Source organism: Narcine bancroftii, chromosome 1 (assembly GCF_036971445.1).
Source record: "Narcine bancroftii isolate sNarBan1 chromosome 1, sNarBan1.hap1, whole genome shotgun sequence".
Taxonomy (NCBI): Eukaryota; Metazoa; Chordata; class Chondrichthyes; order Torpediniformes; family Narcinidae; genus Narcine; species Narcine bancroftii.
The window spans coordinates 367,293,968-367,319,150 of NC_091469.1; the positions used below are offsets into that span (position 1 = coordinate 367,293,968).

Consider the following 25,183-nt stretch of genomic DNA (forward strand, 5'->3'; position numbering starts at 1 on the left):
ACTAAATGAATCTTGCTTTGAAAAACTTTTCTTGTTTTTAAAACTCAATCATGACAGGCCACTGCTGGCAAGGCCAGCATTTATTTTTCATCTCTGATTATCTTAAGATAGTGATGGTGTGAAATCAAACTGCCATTCAGAAAAGATAGTTTTAAAGCTTTATAAATGATTTAGATGAAGAGGTGGAGGGCTGGGTTAGTAGGTTTGCAAATGGCACAAATATTAGGTATATAAAGTCTTATCATCGCCTATGATGGAATACAGATGGGATGCAGAGTTGAGCAGAAAAGGTATCAGACTGATTTAAATCCAGAAAAATGTAATGTGATGCATTTTGGAAGACTGAACCTATGGGCATTGTACAAGGATAATTGCACAATCCTAAGCAGTGTGGAAGAGCAGATGGATAGTGGGATCCAAGTCTCTAAATCCCTCAAATTTGCCACACAAGTTGATAGGATGGTTAAGAATGTGTATGGTGTGTTGGCCTTCATTATTCAGGGAATAGAGTTCAAGAGCCATGATATAATGTTGCACCTCCATAAAATTCTAGTCAACTATACTTAAGAGTATTGTGTTCAGTCATAATCACTTTATTATCGTGAAAGCTTTAGAAAGGGTCCAGAGGAGGTTTAACTGGATGCTGCCTGGTGTGGACAACATGTCTCATGAGGAATGATGGTTGAGCAAGCTCGGGCTCTTCTCTTTGCAGAAACAGAAGACTAGAGCTAATTTACAGTGCACAAGATTATGATGGGCATCTCAATAAAGTGGATAGACATCACTTTTTTTTCCTGGACATCAACGACCAATACCAGGGGACATCTGTTTAATGTGAGTGGAGAAAAGATTAGGAGAGATGACAGATGTGGACTTTTAAAAAACAGACTGAGAGGGACATCTAAAATTCAAGAAAAATAGGGGGTTATGGACTGTGAAGGAGGGAATGGTTAGATTGATTATAAAGTAGGTTTCTATATGTAAGCATTGTGGGTTGAAGGGCCTGTTTTGTGCTGTATTATTCTTTGTTCCAATTCCCAGCAATGCAGTTAGGTATGAATTTACAATATGTTCATTCAGTGCTGAGAAACAATAGCAAAATATTTCCAAGTTGTGATGGTGGGCGAATGTAAATGATCAAATTCTCTGACTCACGATTCGTAATCCCTTTTGGTCTCCAAAGGAGAGGGCTATAATCTCAAACTAGGCATTACACCAGTTATCCTTACTCCAAAAATGGAGATTGAACCTCCCAACTCAATAATCTCAACCACCTTAAGCTAATTGAAAAACACTTTTCCTGCACACAAAGAAGGTGAGACTACACTAAATGCAGAAGCATGTAGGAATTGCAAACAATACTAGTTAGCTTTGATTACTATAAGTTATCCGTTTTGAGATAATCAATTTAATAATTTATTTTAGAAAAAGAACCAAGCTAAATATTCCAAATCAAAAAAAATAGTAACAATATATTACAATAAGTTGGAAATGCTCATTGCTGACAAGTAGTAAAATTTAAAGTCATTCTGTTCTCTGAAAGACAAATATGCACCATAAATCTTATGGTAGATTTTGCCTTCACTATGCCAGTTTTGTTCAAAGTGCAACTTCTCACCCTTATTTCCACCACAGGAAGTAATCTGCTTTTCAACATATGAAAAAGGATGAAACACATAACTGACAAGAGAAGTGCACTACCTAATAAATTATTTTCACCATTACTGAGCAATTCATGTAACTTTATATATTTATACTGGGGATGTTAATGAAGATGACTAAATATGAAATATACAAAATAACAACTTAAAATGCCATTTGCTACTGGAGGACAATTTCAAGTAGCTATCTACTCAACTTAGCTCTTTGAATGTGTAAAAGGCAAGAGCTGCAAGAAATTGATCTGAACATTTGCAGAGCTGCAAATCCAGAATTGACCAGTATAAAATAGACTTCACAAATAAATAACTAAACACACAAAGGAAATAATGTTACAGCAGGTCAAATCAAACCAGTTACAACTCTACAGGAAAAGTATGAAATATCAAATACAAAATGCCACAAAGGAAAGTGGGGGGAGGGGAAATCGAACACAAGCCAGATTTACAATTAATGGTCATTTCAAAGGGTTTTTAAGAAACACAGTCAAGCAACCAAATGTCAGTTATTTCCAAACTGAAGAAGTGCAATGTCTCATCTAAACACTCAAAATAGACAGAATGGAGGGGTTCATATTTCCTTTTTTCCGTGTGCATAGATAGAGTTATGGTTTGCAGTCTTAAAATCAGGATCTGACCATTCAGGACAAAGGTGAGAAGAACTTTTATTTACCCATAGGAGAATCTTTAGAATTCTCTACCCAAAAAAGACTGTGGAAGTCAGTCACTAAATATATTCATAGCAAAAATTTTTCTTCTCCAATGCATGAAGTTAGTGTGGAAAAGTGTTAAGATGAAAGATTAGCCATGATTGTAGGAAAAGGCAGAGCAAGCATGAGGGGTTGATTGAACACCTTCTTCTAATCTTCGATTACTTATGGTGCCAAAGTGAAACTGCAGTACAACTCCGATTATCCGAAATGGTCGAGACCGGGCCCATTTCGGATAAGCGTTTTCTTTTCGGAGAACCAGCCATTTAAAAAAAAACAGCTTAGTAGCAACAGCAGCTCACTTGTAACAGTGTTTAAACAACAACATACAAGGGAAGCATTGAAATAATGCTAATTATCACCCCCCCAAAAAAATCCTGCCCACTGCCAATCACTGACACTTCCCCACCAAGGCCCTGCTCATATCGGGAGCTGGAGGATACTGCTCCTACCTGGGAGCTTGAGGTCCCCGCTGGCGCCGGGAGCTTGACGTCCCCAGTCAGTTCTGCTCTAATAAAATTTTGGATAACTGAGGATTTTGGAGAATTCAATTTCGGATAATCGGAGTTATACTGTATATATAGTATATATCTTCTTTGGCTTGGCTTCGCGGACGAAGATTTATGGAGGGGGTAAATGTCCACGTCAGCTGCAGGCTCGTTTGTGGCTGACAAGTCCGATGCGGGACAGGCAGACACGGTTGCAGCGGTTGCAGGGGAAAATTTGTTGGTTGGGGTTGGGTGTTGGGTTTTTCCTCCTTTGTCTTTTGTCAGTGAGGTGGGCTCTGCGGTCTTCTTCAAAGGAGGTTGCTGCCCGCCGAACTGTGAGGCGCCAAGATGCACGGTTTGAGGCGATATCAGCCTACTGGCGGTGGTCAATGTGGCAGGCACCAAGAGATTTCTTTAGGCAGTCCTTGTACCTCTTCTTTGGTGCACCTCTGACACGATGGCCAGCGGAGAGCTCGCTATATAACACGATCTTGGGAAGGCGATGGTACTCCATTCTGGAGACGTGACCTACCGAGAGCAGTTGGATCTTCAACAGCGTGGATTCGATGCTGTCGGCCTCTGCCATCTCGAGTACTTTGATGTTAGGGATGAAGTCGCTCCAATGAATGTTGAGGATGGAGCGGAGACAACGCTGGTGAAAGCGTTCTAGGAGCCGTAGGTGATGCCGGTAGAGGACCCAAGATTCGGATCCGAACAGGAGTGTGGGTATGACAACGGCTCTGTATAAGCTTATCTTTGTGAGGTTTTTCAGTTGGTTGTTTTTCCAGACTCTTTTGTGTAGTCTTCCAAAGGCGCTATTTGCCTTGGCGAGTCTGTTGTCTATTTAGTTGTCGATCCTTGCATCTGATGAAATGGTGCAGCCGAGATAGGTAAACTGGTTGACCGTTTTGAGTTCTGTGTGCCCGATGGAGATGTGGGGGGGCTGGTAGTCATGGTGGGGAGATGGCTGATGGAGGATCTCAGTTTTCTTCAGGCTGACTTCCAGGCCAAACATTTTGGCAGTTTCCGCAAAACAGGACGTCAAGCGCTGAAGAGCTGGCTCTGAATGGGCAACTAAAGCTGCATCGTCTGCAAAGAGTAGTTCACGGACAAGTTGCTCTTGTGTCTTGGTGTGAGCTTGCAGGCGCCTCAGATTGAAGAGACTGCCATCCGTGCGGTACCGGATGTAAACAGCGTCTTCATTGTTGAGGTCTTTCATGGCTTGGTTCAGCATCATGCTGAAGAAGATTAAAAAGAGGGTTGGTGCGAGAATGCAGCCTTGCTTCACGCCATTGTTAATGGAGAAGGGTTCAGAGAGCTCATTGCTGTATATGACCTGACCTTGTTGGTTTTCGTGCAGTTGAATAACCATGTTGAGGAACTTTGGGGGGCATCCGATGCGCTCTAGTATTTGCCAAAGCCCTTTCCTGCTCACGGTGTCGAAGGCTTTGGTGAGGTCAACAAAGGTGATGTAGAGTCCTTTGTTTTGTTCTCTGCACTTTTCTTGGAGCTGTCTGAGGGCAAAGACCATGTCAGTAGTTCCTCTAGGCGGAACCAGCAGAAAAGGACAAGTTCTACACTGACCTGCGCAACCTCATTCAACGCACCCCTACAGCCGACAAGGTTGTCATCCTTGGCGACTTCAACGCTCGCGTCGGCAAAGACTCAGAAACCTGGCCAGGAATCCTGGGCAAGCATGGCGTCGGCAAGTGCAATGACAATGGGCGCCTCCTGTTGGAGCTCTGCGCAGAACAGCGGCTTGTCATTACAAACACCCTTTTTCAGCAGAGGGACAGCCTGAAGACTACCTGGATGCATCCCCGATCCAAACACTGGCACCTCCTGGACTACGTCCTGGTGCGAGAAAGAGACAAACGAGATATGCTCCACACCAGGGTCATGCCCAGCGTGGAATGCCACACTGACCACCGGCTGGTTCGCTGCAAGCTCAACCTTCACTTCAAGCCAAAGCCCAGGAACAGTAAAGCCCCCAGAAAGAGGTTCAATGTTGGAATCCTGCAGTCAGACGAAGTGAGAGGAAACTTCCAGGCAAACCTCAAAGCAAAGCTCGAGGATGCAATCCGCCTCACGGACTCGTCCTCTGAAATCCTCTGGGATAAGCTGAAGACTACCATACTGCAATCCACTGAAGAGGTACTGGGCTTCTCCTCCAGGAAAAACAAGGACTGGTTCGACGAAAACAGCCAGGAAATCCAGGAGCTGCTGGCAAAGAAGCGAGCTGCCCACCAGGCTCACTTTACAAAGCCGTCCTGGCCAGAGAAGAAACAAGCCTTCCATCGCATATGCAGCCATCTTCAGCACAAACTCCGGGAGATCCAAAATGAGTGGTGGACTAGCCTCGCCAAACGAACCCAGCTCAGCGTGAACATTGGCGACTTCAGGGGTTTTTACGAGGCTCTGAAGGCTGTGTACGGTCCCTCACCCCAGGGCCAAAGCCCGCTGCGCAGCTCAGATGGCAAAATCCTTCTCAGCGACAAGATCTCTATCCTCAACCGATGGTCAGAACACTTCCAATCTCTTTTCAGTGCCAACCGTTCAGTCCAAGAATCCGCCCTGCTCCAGCTCCCTCAACAGCCCCTAAGGCTAGAGTTGGATGAGGTCCTCACCCGGGAAGAGATATATAAGGCAATTGAACAACTGAAAAGTGGCAAAGCAGCAGGTATGGATGGAATCCGCCCAGAGGTCTGGAAGGCTGGCGGCAAAACTCTGCATGCCAAACTGCATGAGTTTTTCATGCTCTGCTGGGACCAAGGAAAGCTGCCTTAGGACCTTCGTGATGCCACCATCATCACCCTGTACAAAAACAAAGGCGAGAAATCAGACTGCTCAAACTACAGGGAATCACGTTGCTCTCCATTGCAGGCAAAATCTTCGCTAGGATTCTACTAAATAGAATAATACCTAGTGTCGCCGAGAATGTTCTCCCAGAATCACAGTGCGGCTTTCGCGCAGAGGAACTACTGACATGATCTTTGCCCTCAGACAGCATATATAGTATAATAATTGAATTAAATCACCTTTATCAACAGCAACTTGGAAATATTTCATTCATCATTTTTTGCAGTTGAACTTGCATTTGATTATCAAGCAAAAGTGGTAAACATAAAATTTTGGAAATATTTGTTGTTAAGCCTGTATATACAGTCCTGTATATACAGATGACAATCTGAGAAATATTCCAGAAATTCTTTAAAATGTGAGAAAGTTGAAAACCAGAAAATATTGTGTGAGGATTACAAAAAATTATATTATCCACATTTTGTATGTTTATTGTGCATGGGCGATCACATTTCTAAACACAAATAATCTAAAACTTAATATTTAAAAAAATAAGCCAGGCAAGCTAAATGATTTGATTTAAACATCTCATTCCTTAAATCCTGGAAGTTCTGCGCGGTGACTAGAGCAACAGAACGAACTGTCTAACTACAGTGCTAGTTACGGTCATCCTTGTGTCAGAATTACCAGGTTTCATGATGTAGAAATAGTTCCAGTGCCTTGAAAGTCTTCTTTTCAATTGATAGTTTTAATTTTTAAAATATGCCAAGGCAAGTGGGCAAAGGCAGGCTCTCTTGGTTAAAAAAAATTATGTTAAATCCTTTGGAAGGAGCAACATACATGTACAATCCATGAAAATAGTTGATAAACAGCAAGGGTAAAAAGACCCTGGTGGGTGTTACATACAGGCCTCCAAATAACAGCCATGATACTGGGTGAAAATTACAACAGGAATTAGAAAAGGCATGTAAAACAATCAATATTACAGTGGTCATGGGAAACCAATATATTGGCAGTCTAGAAAAATTAGAGTGTGCTGGACTCCAAGAGAATGAATTTCCATAAGGCTGACAAGAAAGCTTTTTAGAGCAACTTTTGGCCAAGCATGCGAGGGAAAGGCAATACTAGATTTGGTGCAATGAACCAGATTTGATTAGGAAGCTTAGGATAAAAGAACCATGAGGAAGCAGTGATCACAACTTGATAGAATTCACTCTCTGCAGTTTGAGAGGGAGAAGCTCAAATCGGTTGTGTTGGTGTAATAGTCGTAACTATCTACGCATGAGAAAGGAACTGCCTAAAGTTGATTGGAAGGGGACATTAGCAGGGAAGACAGTAGAGCAGCAATGACAGGAGTTTCTGGAAATAATTCAAAATATACAGGATTGTTTCATCCCAAAGATGAATCATTCTAAAGAGAGGATGAGACAACCTTGGCTGATAACAGAAGTCAAAGCACCAGCAAAGCAAAAAATAGGGGGGAGCTTTTAAAAAACAAAATAAGGCAACAACAACAAAAAAGCAATTGGGCAAGAGAAAATGAAATATTAAAGTAAGCTATGCATTGTGGTCTGTGGAGGGCCACGTCACCTCTCCTTCTGGACCCTGGTCGGAATATGGATTGCTGAGGGTAATGTGGCCTCTCCAGCTAGAACCTTGTCGGAAGTCACCTCAACTGTCAATCAAGAGTTAGATCTGCCCACCTGTGAGGCTGACACGTGATTAGTCCTCGCGGGTCATGTGGACAGGCCCAGCATTGAAAAAGTCTAGCATGTGGAGTCTCTCTCTCTCTGTGTTCTTCCTGCTGCATGGAGATCATCATTAAACTCCAGGCTGCAGGCAGCTCCAGAGGGCCAAAAGCAATGGGCCCATCCCCATTACTAAGCTGTGGGCAATGTTGGAGACTAGATTCATTTGATATACTTGTTAGTTGTAATTAATTTATCATTGGGTCCTGTGGTTACTAGAGATAGAGAGCGGTGGTGGATACTATAATGCATTCCCAATCGAGATTTGAGAAGGTTTAGCAGTGATTTATTTGCTCTTGACTGCATTATTTCACGTTAGACTATGTCCTTTTGTGAATTCAGCAGACCTTGGTGGGATGGGATGGGAGACTCAAGGATGGGTTTATCCCTGGATACAATCTGGCCATTACAAGTCTCAACTCTCAGTGTGAGTCCCCAAATGGTGAGCAGATCTTGTGAACACGTTAGGCCCTGATGGTGTACCTGACAGGGGACTGAAGAACTGTGCCTACCAACTAGCCGGAGTGTTCAGAGACATTTTCAACCTCTCATTGCTTCAAAAGGGCATCAATCATTCCAGTGCCCAAGAACAGTAGTGGGAGCTGCCTGAATGACCATTACCCAGAAGCACTAACATTTACTGTGATGAAATGCTTTGAAAGGCTGGTCATGGCCAAAATTAACATGTACCCAAACAAAGATCTGGACCCACGGCAATTCACCTACTGTCACAATTGCTCCACAGCAGATGCAATATTGCTGGCTCTCCACTCAGCTCTGGATCACCTCAAAAACAGAAACTCATTCTGCTCCTCACTGACTACACCTCATCCTTCCATACCATTATTCCCCCAGTGCTGGTCAAGAAGCTACAAACTCTGGGCCTTTGTACCCCCCTCTGTAACTGGATCCTTGACTTCCTCATCAGAAGACCACAGTCAGTACGAATTGTAAACATCTCCTCCTCACTGATTATCAACATAGGTGCACCCCAAGGATGAATGCTTAGCCCACTGCTCTACTCATTACACACCCATGACTGTGTGGCCAGGCACAATTCCAATACCATCTACAGATCTGCCAATAGTTGTCAGCAGAATCACAAATGGGAATGAGGAAACAAACAGGACGGAGATAGATAAGCTTGTTGAATGGTGTAATGACAATAATCTTGCACTCAAAGTCAACAAAACCAAGGAGATGATTGTGAACTTCAAGAGGAAACCAAGGGAACATGACCCAGTCCTCAGTGAGGGCTCAGTTGAGCAGATGGTTAAGAACTTCAAATTCCTGTGTGTCAACATCTCCGAGGATTTGTCCTGGAGCCTCCATGTTGATGCAATCATTAAGGCTCCCCAGCAGCTATACTTTATGAGGTGCTTGAGGAGATTTAGAATGTCACCAAAGACTCTCGAAAACTTCTACAGTTGAACCATGGAGAGCATTCTGACTGGTTGCATCACTGTCTGGTCTGAAGGCTTCAACCCTCAGGACAAGAATAAACTCCAGAGGGCTGTTAACTCGGCCTGCAACATCACAGGTACCAGACTTCACTCCATCCTTGACATCTGCAAGAGGCAGTGTCTTAAAAGAGTAGCCTCTAACCTCATAGAGCTCCACCATCCAGACCATGCCTTCTTCATTCAGCTACCAGGAGCCTAAAGACAAGCATTCAGCAGGTCAAGGACAACTTCTTCCCTGCTGCCATCAGATTCCTGAATAATCAATGAACCAAAGACACTGCCTTACTCTTCGTGCATTTTTAAAAAAAAATGTTGTTAGGTGGTTTATATGAATGTTTGCACTGTGATGCTGATGTGAAACACTGGATTTTGTGACTTGTTCATGAGAATAAGTTCTGATTCTGAATGTTTGTGCAGATACTACAACCAGCACTGGTGCAAACAATCAGTGGGAGTGCAAGCAGGAACAGAATCTAGGCACGAGAGGGTCCACAGCCGACAGCCCAGCAATGGTGGGTGCTCCCAAGGGGTTAAATGGTACATCCTGGATAGGTGGCTGCTGGGGAAACCCCTGGTTACTCACGGGACAATATAGTGGTTGCTATCTGGGATGAGTGTCACCATATGAAGGAGCACCCAGATGAATGGCTACTGTGGTAGAGATGCTGGCCAACGAGACAGCTGTGGCATTTTGGCAAAGAAGGCCAGGATGGCTTTGGATAACTGCTTGTAGACTGAGGTAGACATCAGTGCTGCTATCAGTAATAAGCGCTGTATTTGCATTCTGGGCCAGCTGAGAAATAACACTCACTATACTTGAGAGTTGGTGAACAAATTAAATAAGCCAGGCACCAATCCCTTGAACACAACACTCCATGGGGAAGCTGGTAGACGGGTGGGGCTTGGGGAGACATCAGTGGGTGTAGGCTGTGTAATGGAAATACATTCATGGGGTACTAGCCTGTAAATGGATTGGCATGGTGTAGTGACTTCCGAGGGGTGTAATGTAGTGTGGACTGTGGAGGGCCACGTGACCTCTCAATCTGGAACCTGGTCAGAATGTGGATTGCAGAGGCACACCTGGCCTGTCCGGCTGGAACCTAGTCGGATGTCACCTCATCTGCTAATCAAGGTTGAGATATCCCCACCTGTGAGGCTAATGTGTGCCTTTGCAGCCAGTCAATGATTAGATCTGCCCACAGGTGAGGCTGACACGTAGGTCACGTAGACAGGTCCTAATTTGAAAGAGCCTAGCACATGAAGCCTCTCTCTCTGCTCTTGCTGCTGCATGGAGACCATCACTGAACTCTAGGCAGCTCCAGAGGGCCGAATGGAATGGGCCAATCCCTGATCCGTGGGCTATGCTTGAGACCATGTTCATTTGACATGCTTGTTAAATGTAATTAATTTACTGTTTATTAGTGTGCTGTAGTTACTACAGATAGAGAGTGGTGGTGGGTATTGTGTGTTTAACCCTTGCATTCGCAATTGGGAGTTAAAAATATTTAACAGTGATTTATTTACTCCTGATGTACAGTTATTTGTGTATTATTCCGGATTAGTCTGTGTGAGTGTATGTCCTTTTGTGAATTCCCATGTGTAAATAAAGACCACTGTTTGTTAATAACACATCTAGCCTTGATTCTCTTTGAACCCTTTGAAACTATTCGGAACACAAGTTAGCCAATAACATAAAAAAGGACATCAAAAGTTCTTTTTTTTCCAGATACAAAAAGAGTAAAAAAAAAGTCAAGAGTAGATATTTGACCACTGGAAAATGACACTGTGGAAACCATAATGGGAAACAAAGAAATGAAAGATGAACCGAATTGGTATCTGATGTACCAGATATGTGAGAGAGAGAGAGAGAGAGAGAGAGAGAGAGTCAAAAGTGAAGGTAGTTGCTACAGTATTACTAAGGAGGTGTTGAGAAGATGAAGTGGCTGAAGGTCAATAAGTCACCTGGACCAAAAAGACTACACCCTGGGGTTCTGGAAGAAGTAGCTGAAGAGACAGTGAATGCATTAGTAGTGATCTTTCAGAAATGACGAGTTGTGAATGGTTTTAGAAGACTGGAAAAGTGCAAATGTCACTCCACTTTTTAACAAAAAAGCCCGTAAAGATAGGATATTAATAAGGATGAGGGTTTGGTATGCTTGAAAGCATAAGACTAAACAGGCCAAAGTCAGCATGGTTTCTTTCATAGCAGATCTTGCCTGACAAATCTGCTGGAGATCTTTGAGAAAGTTATGCGCAGAACAGACAATGGAAATTCAGTGGATGTTGTTTACTTGAATGTTCAGAAGGTATTTGACAAGGTACGAGGCTGCTAAACAAGATAGAAGATGGGAAAGGTACTAGGATGGATAGAAGATTGAATTGGATAAGGAAAAGAGTGGTAATAAAGGGGGTCTTTTCTGACAGGCTGGTGATGACAAATGATACTCTGCAGTGGTCAGTGTTGGGTCCGCTACTTTTATTTTTCATGAAGGAATTGATGACTTCGTAGCCAAATTTCATAATGCTATGAAGATAGGAGGAAGAGCAGATAGTGTTGAGGAAGTAGGGAGTCTTCAGAGGGACTTGGACAGAAATAGACTATTTTCTAAATGCAGAAAGAATTCAGAAAGCAGAGGTCCAAAATTCTATTGCAGGATTCCCTGAAAGTTAACTTGCAGGTTGAGCCAGTAGAAAGGAAGGCATATGCAATGCTAGCATTCTCTCTGAGATGACTAAAATATAAAAGTGTAATAGTGAGGGTTTATAAGGTTTTAGACAGACTGGAGTATTGCAAGTAGTTTTGAGCCCCATATCTAAGGAAGGTGGTGCTGGAACGGAAGAGGTCCAGAATGATCCCAGGGATGAGAGGGTTAATATTTGAGTACCGTTTGATGGCTCTGGGAGTGTTCTCGGAGTTTGAAGGATGAGGGGGGAAAACTCATTGAAACCTACCGAATATTGAAAGGGCTGGATAGAGTGGCTGTTCCCAGCAATGGAGAGTCTAGGACCAGGGGGCACAACATTAGAATGAATGGAGGTCGCTTTAGAACAGAGATAAGATGTTTCTTCATTCTGATATTTGCAAATCTATGGAATCAATTCCCATAGATGGCTGGAGGCCAGGTCATTGGGTATATTTAAAGCAAAGATTAATAAGTTCTTGATTAGTAATGCTGTCAAAGATTACAGGGAGAATGCAGAAGAATGGGGTTGAAAGGAAAAATACATCAGCCATGATTTGAATAGCAAAGCAGTCTCAATAGGCTGAAAGGCCTAATTCTGTTTCACTGCAGTTATTAGAGTGACAAAATAAATAATTCCAAGTAAACACCAGTAAATTTCTGCTTTTCTCAGCAGATGGTGAACTTGGGGGAAACAAAATAAAACATTTTAAATTCCACATTGAAATTGTGGGTGGAAAATTAATCTGCATCCTAATTACAGGAAGTAGGTTTGCTTATGCAAAGCTTTAATGCTCACAACCTCTGCTACAAATCTAAACATTACAGAATAAACCAGTTTAATACTTCAAAATGCATCAAGCATATTTAATGCATTCAACATTTTTATTGAAAACAAAACAAAGTCCTTGCTGACTTAGCCACCTCCATCATTGGTCTGCATGTTGGTCAATGGTGAACCTGAGCACGAGGCCCTATATTCATACCACACCTCATAAACCTCTGGCTCCAAATCCTGGAACTGTTATTAAGCCTGCACAAATTCTGGATCCAATTCCTGGTTCCCAGAAGACAGCCACTCAAGCTGGAGCCTGCTATAGAAGCCATATTTAGCTGCTTGGACTCCATACAAAAACCTGGTGGGACTCACAGAAGCCTCCTTCATTGCACCAGTCGTGCAGCAGGGCCCGGGTTGACCTGGTCTTGCAGAGTGATTATAAAACCATTAGGGTTACTAAGATCCATTTGGTCAGAGATCATCTGACCTGGCTTGTGCACCGTTCGAGACACATCACAATGTGGTACATTCTTAACTGTTTGTTGAAATGCCACCCAGTTCATGGGTAATTAGGAATGGACAATAACTTAAAAAAAAGCACAAAATAATGAGCAACACAATCCCACATGATTCTTTCCTACTTACTTTCCATCTGTGTCTGATGCAGCTGCATAGTGAAGTGGGGTGCAACCTCTTTCATCAAGATCATTTACACTGGCTCCAGATCCCACAAGAGCAAACAGGCACTGATAGTTGCAGTTGGCAGCAGCATAATGCAGTGGGGTCCTGAAAAGAACAAGGCAAACTCAGTAAACATTCTCTCCAAGGCACATCATGCTCTCCAGCCTAATTATTTTACTAAACCACACCATGACATTCTAAAGCAGTGGTTCTCAACCTTTTTCTTTCCACTCACATAGCACTTTAAATATTCCCAATGTCATAGGTCCTCTGTGATTAGTAAGGAATTGCTTAAGTTGGTAATGGAAGAAAAAGTTTGAAAACCACTGTTTTAATCGTACCTAATTGACTCGTTATGTGCACGGTTTCATAACTGTAAAGGAAATGGGCCAGTGACAAATTTTTCTCAAGCAAAATATTTCAGTAACAATTGGGTGTAGAGCAGTGATTCTCAGCCTTCCCTTCCCACTCACATACCACCTTAAGCAATCCCTTACTAATCACAGAACACCCATGGCATCGGGATTATTTAAAGTGGTATGTGAGTGAAAAGAAAAAGGTTGAGAACCACTGTTTTAAAGACTGCCAACTATTTACACTCAATAAAGTTTAATAGGCTAGACAGCACTAGCAGCTGTTGCCAATTCCATCTTCAATCAATTATATATAACACCTTCCAATGAAGTCTGTGATTGCAATCAAGAAGATCAATTCTTGCCTACTTTTTACTTTATATTGATGCATGACTTAGTGCCATGCCAAGACATATATTTACCAACAGGACTGTTGTCCTCCACAACTCAAATTTTGAACAAGGATATGCAAATCATTAGTCATGCCTGAAAGAATAAACTTCCTGGATCTATAGTCTAATGTAGAATGTTCCTCAAGTTCATTTTTTTTCTAACTCATCTAAGCTCCATCAATCCATCCGATTTCCTGATCTCACAACTCTTAATACTTCCATTTTGGTCATCATAAAAACAGCAATAAAGAATATGAGAAAATACATTTAATGTAACAAATTGTTAAAATAGTTAATAAATAAAAGATTACGAGATTTAATCAAGAACTGCTGTCCAAAAACAAGTGATCTCCAGATAACATTGCTATTTATTTTTCTTCGAAATTAATAAGAACAAGGGAAAAATTAAAACAGCACATTCATTCTTTATTGGCAGAACTAACAAAATGTGAAAGCAGTATGAAAATTAATACAATAAATTTAATTTACAAAAAAATTCATACAGCATGCTGTGAATAGGTCAATGACTGGAATAACATCTTTTGGGAGTTGCATGGGAATGAAAATATTGCAAAAATGGCCCAAACGTCACACTGCAAGTGCAGAGAGGCCTCAGCACATCATTTTATCAATGAAAAAATAGACCTGAAGCCTCAACCTCTCTGAATTATATATAATAACCTTTATGAGGAAACCTATGCTTAGCTATGAATCAGTCTACAAAACAAGGACTAAAATTTGATGAGGAGAAAGGCAAGCCCTTTTTTTTCAAAAAAGAAAAACAGGTTGCAACATCATTTCATTTGAAAATAAAATGCCAAATTCAAATTAAATGAGGAACTTTAAAAAGTCAAGTATATAATCATGTTAGAAAGAGGAAGGCAGGTAATGTCATGTACTTCCTAATTTGTATAACCTGCATATTTTGGTAAAAATCATACAGATAAATAACAGAAGAGGGATTCTCAATGAATTATGTTATATTTCAAATTAACTGGATATTTGGGAAACTTCCAATGGATAACAGAGGTCTCACGTTCTAGGTATCATAAGATTTGTTGTGACATCCAGAATCATTAATATTTCCTTCAGTGATGCTCCATGGAGAAGGTAAACACATTGAAGGTAATTTCTTGTGACCCTGAAAACATTATCAATGTATTTGCAACATACTATAAATGCTCAGGAACTTCAGGCTACCTAGACCGAGCAGAAAATCTGGTTTAAAAGATAATTTCTATAAATTGATTTAGGCTAATTAAACAGGGTGCTACAATGGGGCAAAATCACCTCAAACAAAATGGTCAATGTGTCAAAAGGTCAAAAGTATTGACACAGCAATTGAAGGACCAACTAACCAATATCATGCCAACAACAACCACAGCCAACCTAAAAAAATAAAGGTAACAATTTGAAACACAGAAACATAGAACACTACAGCACAGAAACAGAAGCCTTGGCCCATCCAATATATTATTCTGCCTTGTCCCGAAGACCTGCATCTGGACCATAGCCCTCGATACTCTTCCATTTCATGTACCTATTCAATTTTTTTCTTCAATGTTAAAATGGAGCCCACATTCACCACTTCAGCAAGCAGCTCATTCCACACTTACACCATTCTCTGCCTGAAGTTTCCTCTAATGTTCACTATAAACATTTCTCCTTTCATTTTTAACCCATGCCTTCCAGTTCTTGACTCGCATAACCTCCAGTGAAAAAAGCCTTCTTGCATTAACTCTATCCCAGTGGTTTACCACTTTAAGTAATCCCTAAGCCATCGGTGCTCTGAGATTAGTAAGGGATTGCTTAAGGTGTATGTGAATGTGAAGGGAAGGTTGAGAATCACTGCTCTAGACCCAATTTTTACTGAGATATTTTGCTTGAGAAAAATGGCCCTTGTCCTATTTCCTTTGGAGTTATTAAACAAGGCACATAAGTCAATTAGGTACGATTAGAACAGTGGTTTTCAAACTTTTTCTTCCACTCACATACCACCTTTAGCAATCCCTTACTATTCTCAGAGCACCGATGGCATAAGGAATACTTAAAGTGGTGCCTGAGTGGAAAGAAAAAGGTTGGGAACCACTGGTCTATCCATATCCATCAAAATTTTGTACATCTCCATCAAATCTCCCCTCATTCTTGGACATAGCAGACAATAAAAATTTTGTAACATGTTCATGATAATTCTGATCTTTCTCTGTAACTCAGTTCCTCAAAATACCGGAAATATCCTTGAAAATCTTGTCTGCACTCATTCAATCTTATTGATATCTTTCCTGTAGTTAGGTCACCAAAATTAAAACTTCAAATTTGACCTCACCAATGTCTTGTATAACTTCACCAAAACATCCCAACTACTCAACTAAATACTTTCATTTATGAAGGCTAAATGTAACAAAAATTGTCTTTATGAACCTATCTTCCAGAGACGCCAATTTCAGGGAATTATACATCTGTACTTCAGGTCCTCTGTTCAATTGCACTCCTCAGTGCCCTACCATTTACCAAGCATGCCCTATCTTAGTCCTCCCAAAGTGCGACACCTCACACTTGTCTGCAACCCATTTTTCTATCTGGCCCAGATCTTGATGCAAGCTTTGAAAGCCTTCCTCACTGTCCACTACACCTCCAATCTTCGTGTCATTTGCAAATTTGCTGATCAAATTTGCCACTTTATCATGCAGATCGTTAATATAGATGACAAGCAGCAATGGACCCAGCACCAATCCCTGAGGCACACTACTAGTCACAGGCCTCCAGTCAGGGAGGCAATCATCTACTAATCTCTTCCTTGCAAAGCCAATGACTAATCCAATTTACCACCTCATCCTGAATACTAAGCAAATGAACCTTATTACACATCATCAACCCTGCAGTAGAAGGAGTGGAAGGCACCAATTTCCTTGGAGTTCACTGGCCACTCAGCACTTGTCAATAAGACATAACAGTGACTGCACATCCTGAGAAGATTGAAGTGGGCAAGGCTTCCAGCCACCATTGTATCAACCTTCTGTAGGAACTCTAGAGTGTCCTGGCTGGCTGCATCACAGTGTGGTGCAGTTACTGCAAATAAATTAATAGGTGAATCCACAGAACCATATGAGTGGCATAGAAGATTATTGGAGTATCCTTTCCCCACATCGACGTGATCTACTGGGAGCATTGTCTGAAGAGGGTGTATAAAATTATTGAGGACCCCTTTCTCCGTGCACACAACTTTTTTCAGCTGCTCCCATTGGGGAAGAGATACAGGAGTATCATAGCCATCGCCATTAGGCTGAGGAAAAGCTTTACCCCATGAGCAGTGGGAATGCTGAACGACCAAAGGAAATTCTCACACTAACCATCCGAGAGTCTCATATGTGCAAAACAATGTATACTTGTCCTGGGTATGTCTTGTTTGTCTGTATGAGTGTTTTGTCTAGTGAGCCCACATGTTTTGCACTGAGAACTGAAGAACGTTATTTCATTGGATTGTACATGCACAATCAGATAATAAGAAATTTCACGACTTAATTAGCCAGTCTCCCATGCAGGACCTTGTCAAAAGCCTTACAAAAGTGGGCGTAGATAACTTTCATGGTGTTATATGTGAGTTGTGGAGGAGCACAATGCCTCTGTCTGAAGCAATGTAGATTGTGGATGGTCACATGACTCTGTCTGAAACTTATTTGGAAGTCGCATCACCTGCCAATCAATCAAGATGGGACTCCAGCCATACATTAGTGCACACCTTACTGTTGGCTCATTTGAATGACTCATTTTCCCTCTCTCTCTGTCTCTTAGTCCAAGTACCAGACATTGCTCCACAGCAAGTCACTATGGTGGACATCGCTGAAGGAGTTGCAGATAAGGTGTACAATACACTTAATTGAGCCACAGAGCTGCAATAGATCAGTGCTTGCAGAGAGCCACATCCCCATTGGTACAGGGAACTGAGAATATGCATTTAAGTCCCTGTCTTGTTGGAGAGTGTTATTAACTGTATATTTCTTAACACTTTATGTTAACACTGAGCAGCACCCCGAGGTACAGGGATTGGAAGTGTCTCCTGAAGTCTCTGTATGTGAATATGTACATGTGTGGGAGAGTGTGGTAGGTTAAGTAGTGTAAGGTAAAACATCATGAGATGGGAATGTGTAGGGAGTTACCCTGTACAGGGCAGTAACAAGAAGGGGAGGTGTCCTTGTACTCCTGTTAGGTAAAACATCATGAGATGGGACCGGAGAAGGAGTCACCCAGTACTAAGGAGTAACAGAATGCATCCTTGTACTTACAAGATAAGAGAGACATTGATGGATTGAGAGGCAGGAAGCTAGCAGGGAAAGGATAGCAACAGTTTTAGTCATTGGACAAGTAATGATATGATGATGTTCTAAGCATGTATCCAAGGGTATAAAAAATCACCATTTTGCTGATAACGGCAGAATGCATTCTCCGACTAATTTTGTTAGTCGCAAGTGTTACAATCCGGTAATAAAGAACAAAGAACCCTGATTTCGACTCAGCCTGGTGTTTGTCTCACTCATTCATGAACAAAGCAGACCTAACAATTTGGTGACCCCGACGTGATGGGTGAGTGAACACTGGACGACGGTTTCTGTTTTTTCTGACAATCATCTCAGCCGGCTGATAAAAAGGTCCAGAGAAGCCTGTTTTAACAAAATTCTCTTTTTTTTTAAAATCTTTATGATTGTCAGTAAGAACTGGAGATCGGACAAATTAGACGACCACAATTGAAGGTCGCATGCCAGGATTGTAACACGTAAGTGATTACAGACAAGATAAAAGTCCTTAAGGTGTTTGAATGACATTTATTAAGTGCTTCGCAAGAAACTACTAGAGTTTAAAAGTCTTTATTGTGTCGTTGCAAAGTCCAATAGAGTGAGAAGGTGGTCTATAAACAATTGAGGACCTGAGTTTTCTGCCCTAAACTGGTTATTAAGAGGAGAAATCTCCCACGTGAAGGTTGGGCTTTGAAAGAAAACAAAGGTTCAGGCTTATTGGCCTCAATTGTATCTGAGAGACTGACTTATAAATGTCCGGTAGGTATGATAATGTCTGTACACTTGAGAAGTTAAGAATTTATTTCCCCAATTCGCCGTGGTGGAATACCACAGCAGACACTAGAGACCTTGAGACAACAAAAAAAGTACTCAGGGACGCCTGCCTGGTGAACAAGAACGACGACAGAAGGCTGCGACAGCTGTGTCCGGATCAGGTAGGAGATATTAATGAAAAAGTTGACAAACTCCTAAGAGACACCCAGTTTATTCGAAATACTTTTGATAAGTTAAATGAGGGTATTCCCAACATCACCAAGGAGATAAAGTTACGTAAATTCATAGATTGGTACAGGGAAACAGGACAAAAGTATAGCCCAAATATTTGGTTTTCTAGTTGTAATTTAACTTTCAGACCCCTTTGGGAAAACAGAGAGTGGAAAACGAGCAATCAGAGTATACAGGACAGTCTGAAGTCAATTGGAGGACAAGACTTCGAGACTGTTCTTTTAAAAGATATTAGTCATCCAGCTTGCAAGGGGACATTTTTAAAAGCAATTTTCGTTGACATAGATCCCCTAAACAGACAAAAACCTAAATTAAAACAGGCATTAGAAAGCGGTCCCGCAGCTATGGCTGTACAGTTGCCTGCTAAGACTTTTGACCAAGTTATTAAGGAAATTAATCAGGAATTAGAGGAGCGAAATACCAGTAATGCGGCATTGGAAAAACAAAAAATGCTCCGAAAATGTGTAGACCGCTGGAGGAAGAGGGGTTGGTTACCCGGGGGCACTGAGATGTTCCTGACAGGTGAGAAAAAAAAAAAAAAAAAAATTTAAAACGTAGTGTCTTAGATAAGCTGGAAGAAACAAAACACAGAAGGGAAAGGAAAAGTGCCTGTTTCCAGTTTCCAGCCACGAAGTGTCCGGGTTTGCTCTCTCCCTCCCTCCTTTCACCCTCCCCCCTCTCTTCTCTCCCCCTCTCTCTCTTCTCCCCCCCCCTCCTCTCTCACCCACTCCCCCTCCCAATCCCAATCTGTGGCGGTGCTGCCCTGAAATCCCCAGGTTGGGCAGGGCAGAGAAATACAATTTGGTTTTAATTTTGTGCCCACAATTCCAGCTCCGCATCAAATGGGATCCTGTTTTATCCTCTCTCCCTCCCTTTTTCCCGCACCCCCACCATTGCGGGATCAGGGCAGACATTGTGGGCTGACGTGTAGCTCACTCGAGGTGGGAGGGAAGGAAGGAGTGATAGTTCCCAGTGGTGGGAGACCCAATCTGATCCAGACCAGTGATCACAGGATGAGAACCTTTTAAAACCTTTGAAACGAAAGTGTTAATCTGAAGACTTTTCTCCCAGTGGGGCCAGTGCAAGGCATTTTCTCTCTCTATCTCTTGTGCTCTGTGTATCTGCCTCTCTATCTCTTTCTCTCGCTATGCTCTCTCTCTCTCTCTCTCTCTCTCTCTCTCTCTCTCTGGCACCCCAGATGGGACACTGGAGTCACGTCCCTTATATTCAGATATTGAGACACTGGGGTGTGACAAGAACCACGGGAATAGGGACACATCAGACGAGGTACAGGCCCCTTTAATAAAAATAGAAGGGGGAGTAATAGATGTAGAGACCCCTCTGGAGTCCAAGAAAATAGAAAAGGAGTTAGAGATACAGAAATGGAACAAGAAAAAGGTTCAGGATAACATTAAAAACTTAAACAGAGATATTAATGTGCTGGGGCAGATCAGTGAGGATCAAAAAGAATTAATGGTAGGTGTATTTAAGGAAGTGGAAAAGATAACTACAACACTGTCAGGAGAAATTAAAGCTGAAGGAATGGTAATAGGAGTAAAGGACGAAAAGTGTAGTACAGATGAGGAAACGAGATACGATCCACCATGGGAGGAAAGTAAAAGGAAAAGACTCGGGAGGGAGAAAAATAGACATGCCTACCTGGACATAGTTAGAACAAAAGAGAAAGATGTGAAACAACTAAACTATGGCCGAAAAGATTATCTTAGAGATGAACATGACCAATATACCTTTGACCCTGAGACATTGGAAGCTGATAGGGACAGTGACAGTGACGAAGAAGAGTCAGAACAAGGTGGGATAAATAAATGCATGCCAAGAGTAATGAAGGAGCAGAAATCCCCAAAATTGAGATATCAATGCCCATTACTGATCACGGGACGGGGAACTCAAAAATATGTACCCTGGTCACGAATGGACTTAGAGAGTTTAATGAAAAAACTACCTCCGTTGAGTAATGGGGCTAGTCCATGGATTTCTTGTTTTGAGTGAGAAACCTGCCAAGAACAATTAGCACTCGCAGATGTCAGAACTATCATGATAAAATTAAAGGCAGAAGGGGCCCTGAAGCAAATAGAGAGAATTGTAAGAAGCAGTAAATTGGGGGATGAAATAGAATTTAACCCACTTCGGAATAAATTTTGGGAAGCACTTAGAGAAACATTTCCTACACCCTATAGTTTGGATGCCTTGGTAACCCTTCAACTAAAGGAAGGAGAGACTGCACACGAGTATTTCACTCGAGCATGGGACTTATGGGAAACAGGGACTGGAGAAAGACCCGACCACAGCCCCTTAGGAAGGGCTCACTTTAGTAATGGGATAATAAACGGACTACCTGCTACGGTTCAAGCAAAATTAAGGGACATTGTGGGATTAGAGACAATGTCAGAGGATTTGTGGAAAAGACACCTGACACATGCAATCAAACGACATCGTCAATCAGAGCATGCTAAGTCAGAAAGTGCGTCCCAGAAGGAGGTGGACAAAACAACCGATAAATTGGTGAGAGCCATAGAACATATAGGGGTTAAATTAGCGGCCCAACAGATAGTCCCACAGGTCATGGGGCCAGTGATAAATCCGGGACCCCAAGTAAGAAATGGTTGGGAAAGACAGCTAGGTACAATGTATAGAGGGGAACATGCAGTATGCTGGTACTGCCAAAATCCTGGACACTACCAGCGGAACTGTCCGGAGGCTGGGAGAGCAAGGGGAAAAAGATTACCCTCTATTAGAGGCTATCGGGGAAGAGGAGGAAACTTAAGAGGACAAGCAAGGGGTAGGGGTGGACATATTGATGGGCCCCAGAGAATCGGGGGGTGGCAGAGTGATCAACAAGTCCAGGCACCTCAGTGTAATGACTATATTGAGGAAAGTGCTGAATTTGATTATTGAAGGTGCCCTGGAGAATCAAAAATCACGCCTCCCTGGGAGCCACCAAAAATTTGGGGGACGGTAAATGGAGAAAAAATTGAATTTATGGTTGACACAGGGGCAGCAGTTACGACAGTGATTAAAAAACCCCCAGGGAGCACATTTTCGGGCAAAACATTATCTACAATAGGATTCTCCGGAATAAGGGAAACACAGCCCTATACAGATAACATCGACATGACATTTGGACGACAAAGGGTTAAAACGCCTGTCCTGGTTGTGCCAAGTTGCCCCATTAATTTATTAGCAAGGGACATTCTTACCAAACTAGGAATAACCATACAATGTTCTGAGAAGGGCCTTCGGTTAACATACCCAGGGGATACAATAAGAAGGGGAGGACAGTTTATAGTAATGACCCCATCTAACGCTTCAGAAGACTCTGTGGAGGTTAGTATTTTCTGGAGTCGGCTACTGTATGATGAACCAGGCCCAGGGCTGATTAAACAGTTTTTTGAGTGGAGGGCCAGTATTCCTCGGTATGGGGATTACCATTATCCACTAGATCCTATGCATGTTACATTAAACTACACCATCCACCCGGACCAGGAATATGAGGAGAGGTGGGACTCTCTAAAAGAAGGGAAGACAGAAACGATACATTGTCCATTTATCTTTGTAGGTAAGGAGGGAATAGCTGCTATGGTTGTCATGACAGAAGAACAAATGGAGTGGTTCTGCTTAGGAGTAGAAAGTGTGCCTCATGTGACCTTGGGTATTGACAAAGATCATCACGCTCGACAGCTGGGTCCGATGGTAAAGGAAGCGATAGGGTGTGAATACAGGCAGACAGAAATCCCGGGATATTCCACCTCGGAGGGAGGAAAATTTGTCAGACTGAATATTGAAGCATGGGACCAGGTAGTGAATGAGAAAGTAGAAAGAGACCGAGCCATAGAAGGAGAAAATATTGATCACAGAGACTCAGACAAATATCTTTCTAATCTGAGTCCACATATATGGACAACGGGGCCCTATGATGTGGGAGTAATAAAAGGAGAGGTATTTCTAGAATTGGCCAACCCCGGGCAGAAACCAATATGGAGAAAACAATACCGCTTGTCGCCCAGTCAGGAGGAGGGTATTAAAGGAACGATAGAAGGGTTAATGGAGTCAGGGGTTTTAAGGGCGGCACCTGACAGTATGTGGAACACGCCCATCATGCCTGTTCCCAAACAGGGTAGAAAAGACTGGAGGATGGTACACGACCTCCGGGAAATTAACTTGGCTACCAAGACCATCGGGAGACCAGTCCCAGACCCATATGTAGCACTTAGGGCTCTGAGTCCGGAGCACGAATACTATACTGTCATTGATCTGGCAAATGCATTCTTCTGCTTGAATTTAGCTGAGGAATGGCAAGACTGGTTAACTTTCACTTACCAAGCACATCGGTACACATACACTAGATTACCTCAGGGTTATAAGGACAGTCCAGGACTGTTCAATCAGGCCCTTAGCGAAATCCTAATGAAATTAAAGCTCCCGGAAGATGTTACACTGATTCAGTATGTAGACGACCTACTATTAGCAGGGAAAACGCCACATGGGTGCCTGACAGGGCAGCCAAACAGGTTACTGGTTATCATGAACATATACAGGGGATGATTTTGAGGTCCCATAACAAAAAAAATGAATCTGAAACTAAGGAGACTTGTAGCAGATTGAATGACTACACAGATGAGTTTTGTGGAGGAAGAGTGCTGTACAACTGGCTCCCCGCTAACTGGGATGGTCGGTGTGCTCTAGTAACCCTTAATGCGCCAGTGCTGATTGTCAACATGCAGGAGGGAGACGAGGATTCCCTAGAATTGCGCCACACAGAGAGTTGGCTGTGGAGAAAAAGGAGGAGTGTTGGACTCTTGGGGCCGGGAGGAAGGAACCCTGATGGGGTATGGATTGATGCCATTGGCCAAGCCCGGAATATTCCGGACGAATTTAAATTAGCCGATGAGATTGCAGCTGGGTTTGAAAGCTTTCCTGTTTTTAGTGCAATATTTCCCATCACTGTAAATAAGAATATTAATAGGATCAACCTTATTCACTATAATGTCCAGCGCCTTGCAAATTTGACCAGGGACGTTGTTGAGGCAATACATCAACAACTGTCAGAAACTTCCCTTATGACACTTCAGAATAGGATAGCGATTGATATGGTCCTGGCAGAGAAAGGTGGAGTGTGTGCTATGTTTGGAGATCTATGCTGCACTTCTATCTCTAATAACACAGGGCCAGATGGATCACTCACTAAGGGGTTAACGAAACTTAGGGCATTGGCGAAAGAATTAAAAGCCCAGTCTGGAGTCTCCAATCCTGTTTTATCCTGGTTACAGGGAGTGTTTGGGAGATGGAGCACATTGTTAGGACAACTTTTGCTGGGTTTGTTCATTTCTGTATCAATTTTTATCACTTGTGGCTGTTGTTGTATTCCATGCATTCGAACGCTGGTCACGAGGACCATAGAGAAAGCCTTTGCTGACCGTGATGAACTGCCTCCGAAATATCAAGCTGTGCAGGCTGTGGAGCAAGACTATCTCACATTACAGGAGGCGGAGAAAGTTGCTGAGATCGATCTGGAGTCTGAAGGGGAATGTGATGGAAAGGAGGGATTGTGAATTAGATTGTTACACATATAATTTTAACCTTGCTTGTAACCCAAATATTATAACATTGATTGTAACACAAACATTATTAATCAGATTGTAGAACAAGTATTATGAATTAGATTGTAGACCATATGTTAACTTGGGAATTTACTAATGTACGGGGGGTTAGCTAGTTTTTTGCTTGGGGGCAAATGGGATGAAACTTGTAAACGGGCAATGGGATCGGGGTGACGGATGGGGGGTGTACGCAAAGGAGGGTTGGGGGAGCCCTCGCCCACCAGCCGAACTGCCCTGTGAACAGAACCCGTATAGAGCTTGGCAATAATAGGCGAACTAATGTAACGCGGTGGTAGCATAGTCAGGGCGAGATTGTCCTCTAAAGAGGACAAAGGAGGGATTGTAAGGTAAAACATCATGAGATGGGAATGTGTAGGGAGTTACCCTGTACAGGGCAGTAACAAGAAGGGGAGGTGTCCTTGTACTCCTGTTAGGTAAAACATCATGAGATGGGACCGGAGAAGGAGTCACCCAGTACTAAGGAGTAACAGAATGCATCCTTGTACTTACAAGATAA

At 42.5% G+C, this 25,183-nt stretch overlaps 1 protein-coding gene across 8 annotated transcripts in view; it reads right to left on the reverse strand.

Annotated features, from left to right (window-relative positions):
* LOC138750698 (serine/threonine-protein phosphatase 6 regulatory ankyrin repeat subunit A) overlaps window positions 1–25,183 on the reverse strand; it is a 226,568-nt gene that overhangs the window by 49,974 nt on the left and 151,411 nt on the right. For all 8 annotated transcript variants that reach the window (XM_069912781.1, XM_069912764.1, XM_069912800.1 and 5 more), the window contains one exon: window positions 12,971–13,111. In XM_069912781.1, the coding sequence (XP_069768882.1) occupies window positions 12,971–13,111 (141 nt within the window). The remainder of the gene's footprint in view (window positions 1–12,970; window positions 13,112–25,183) is intronic.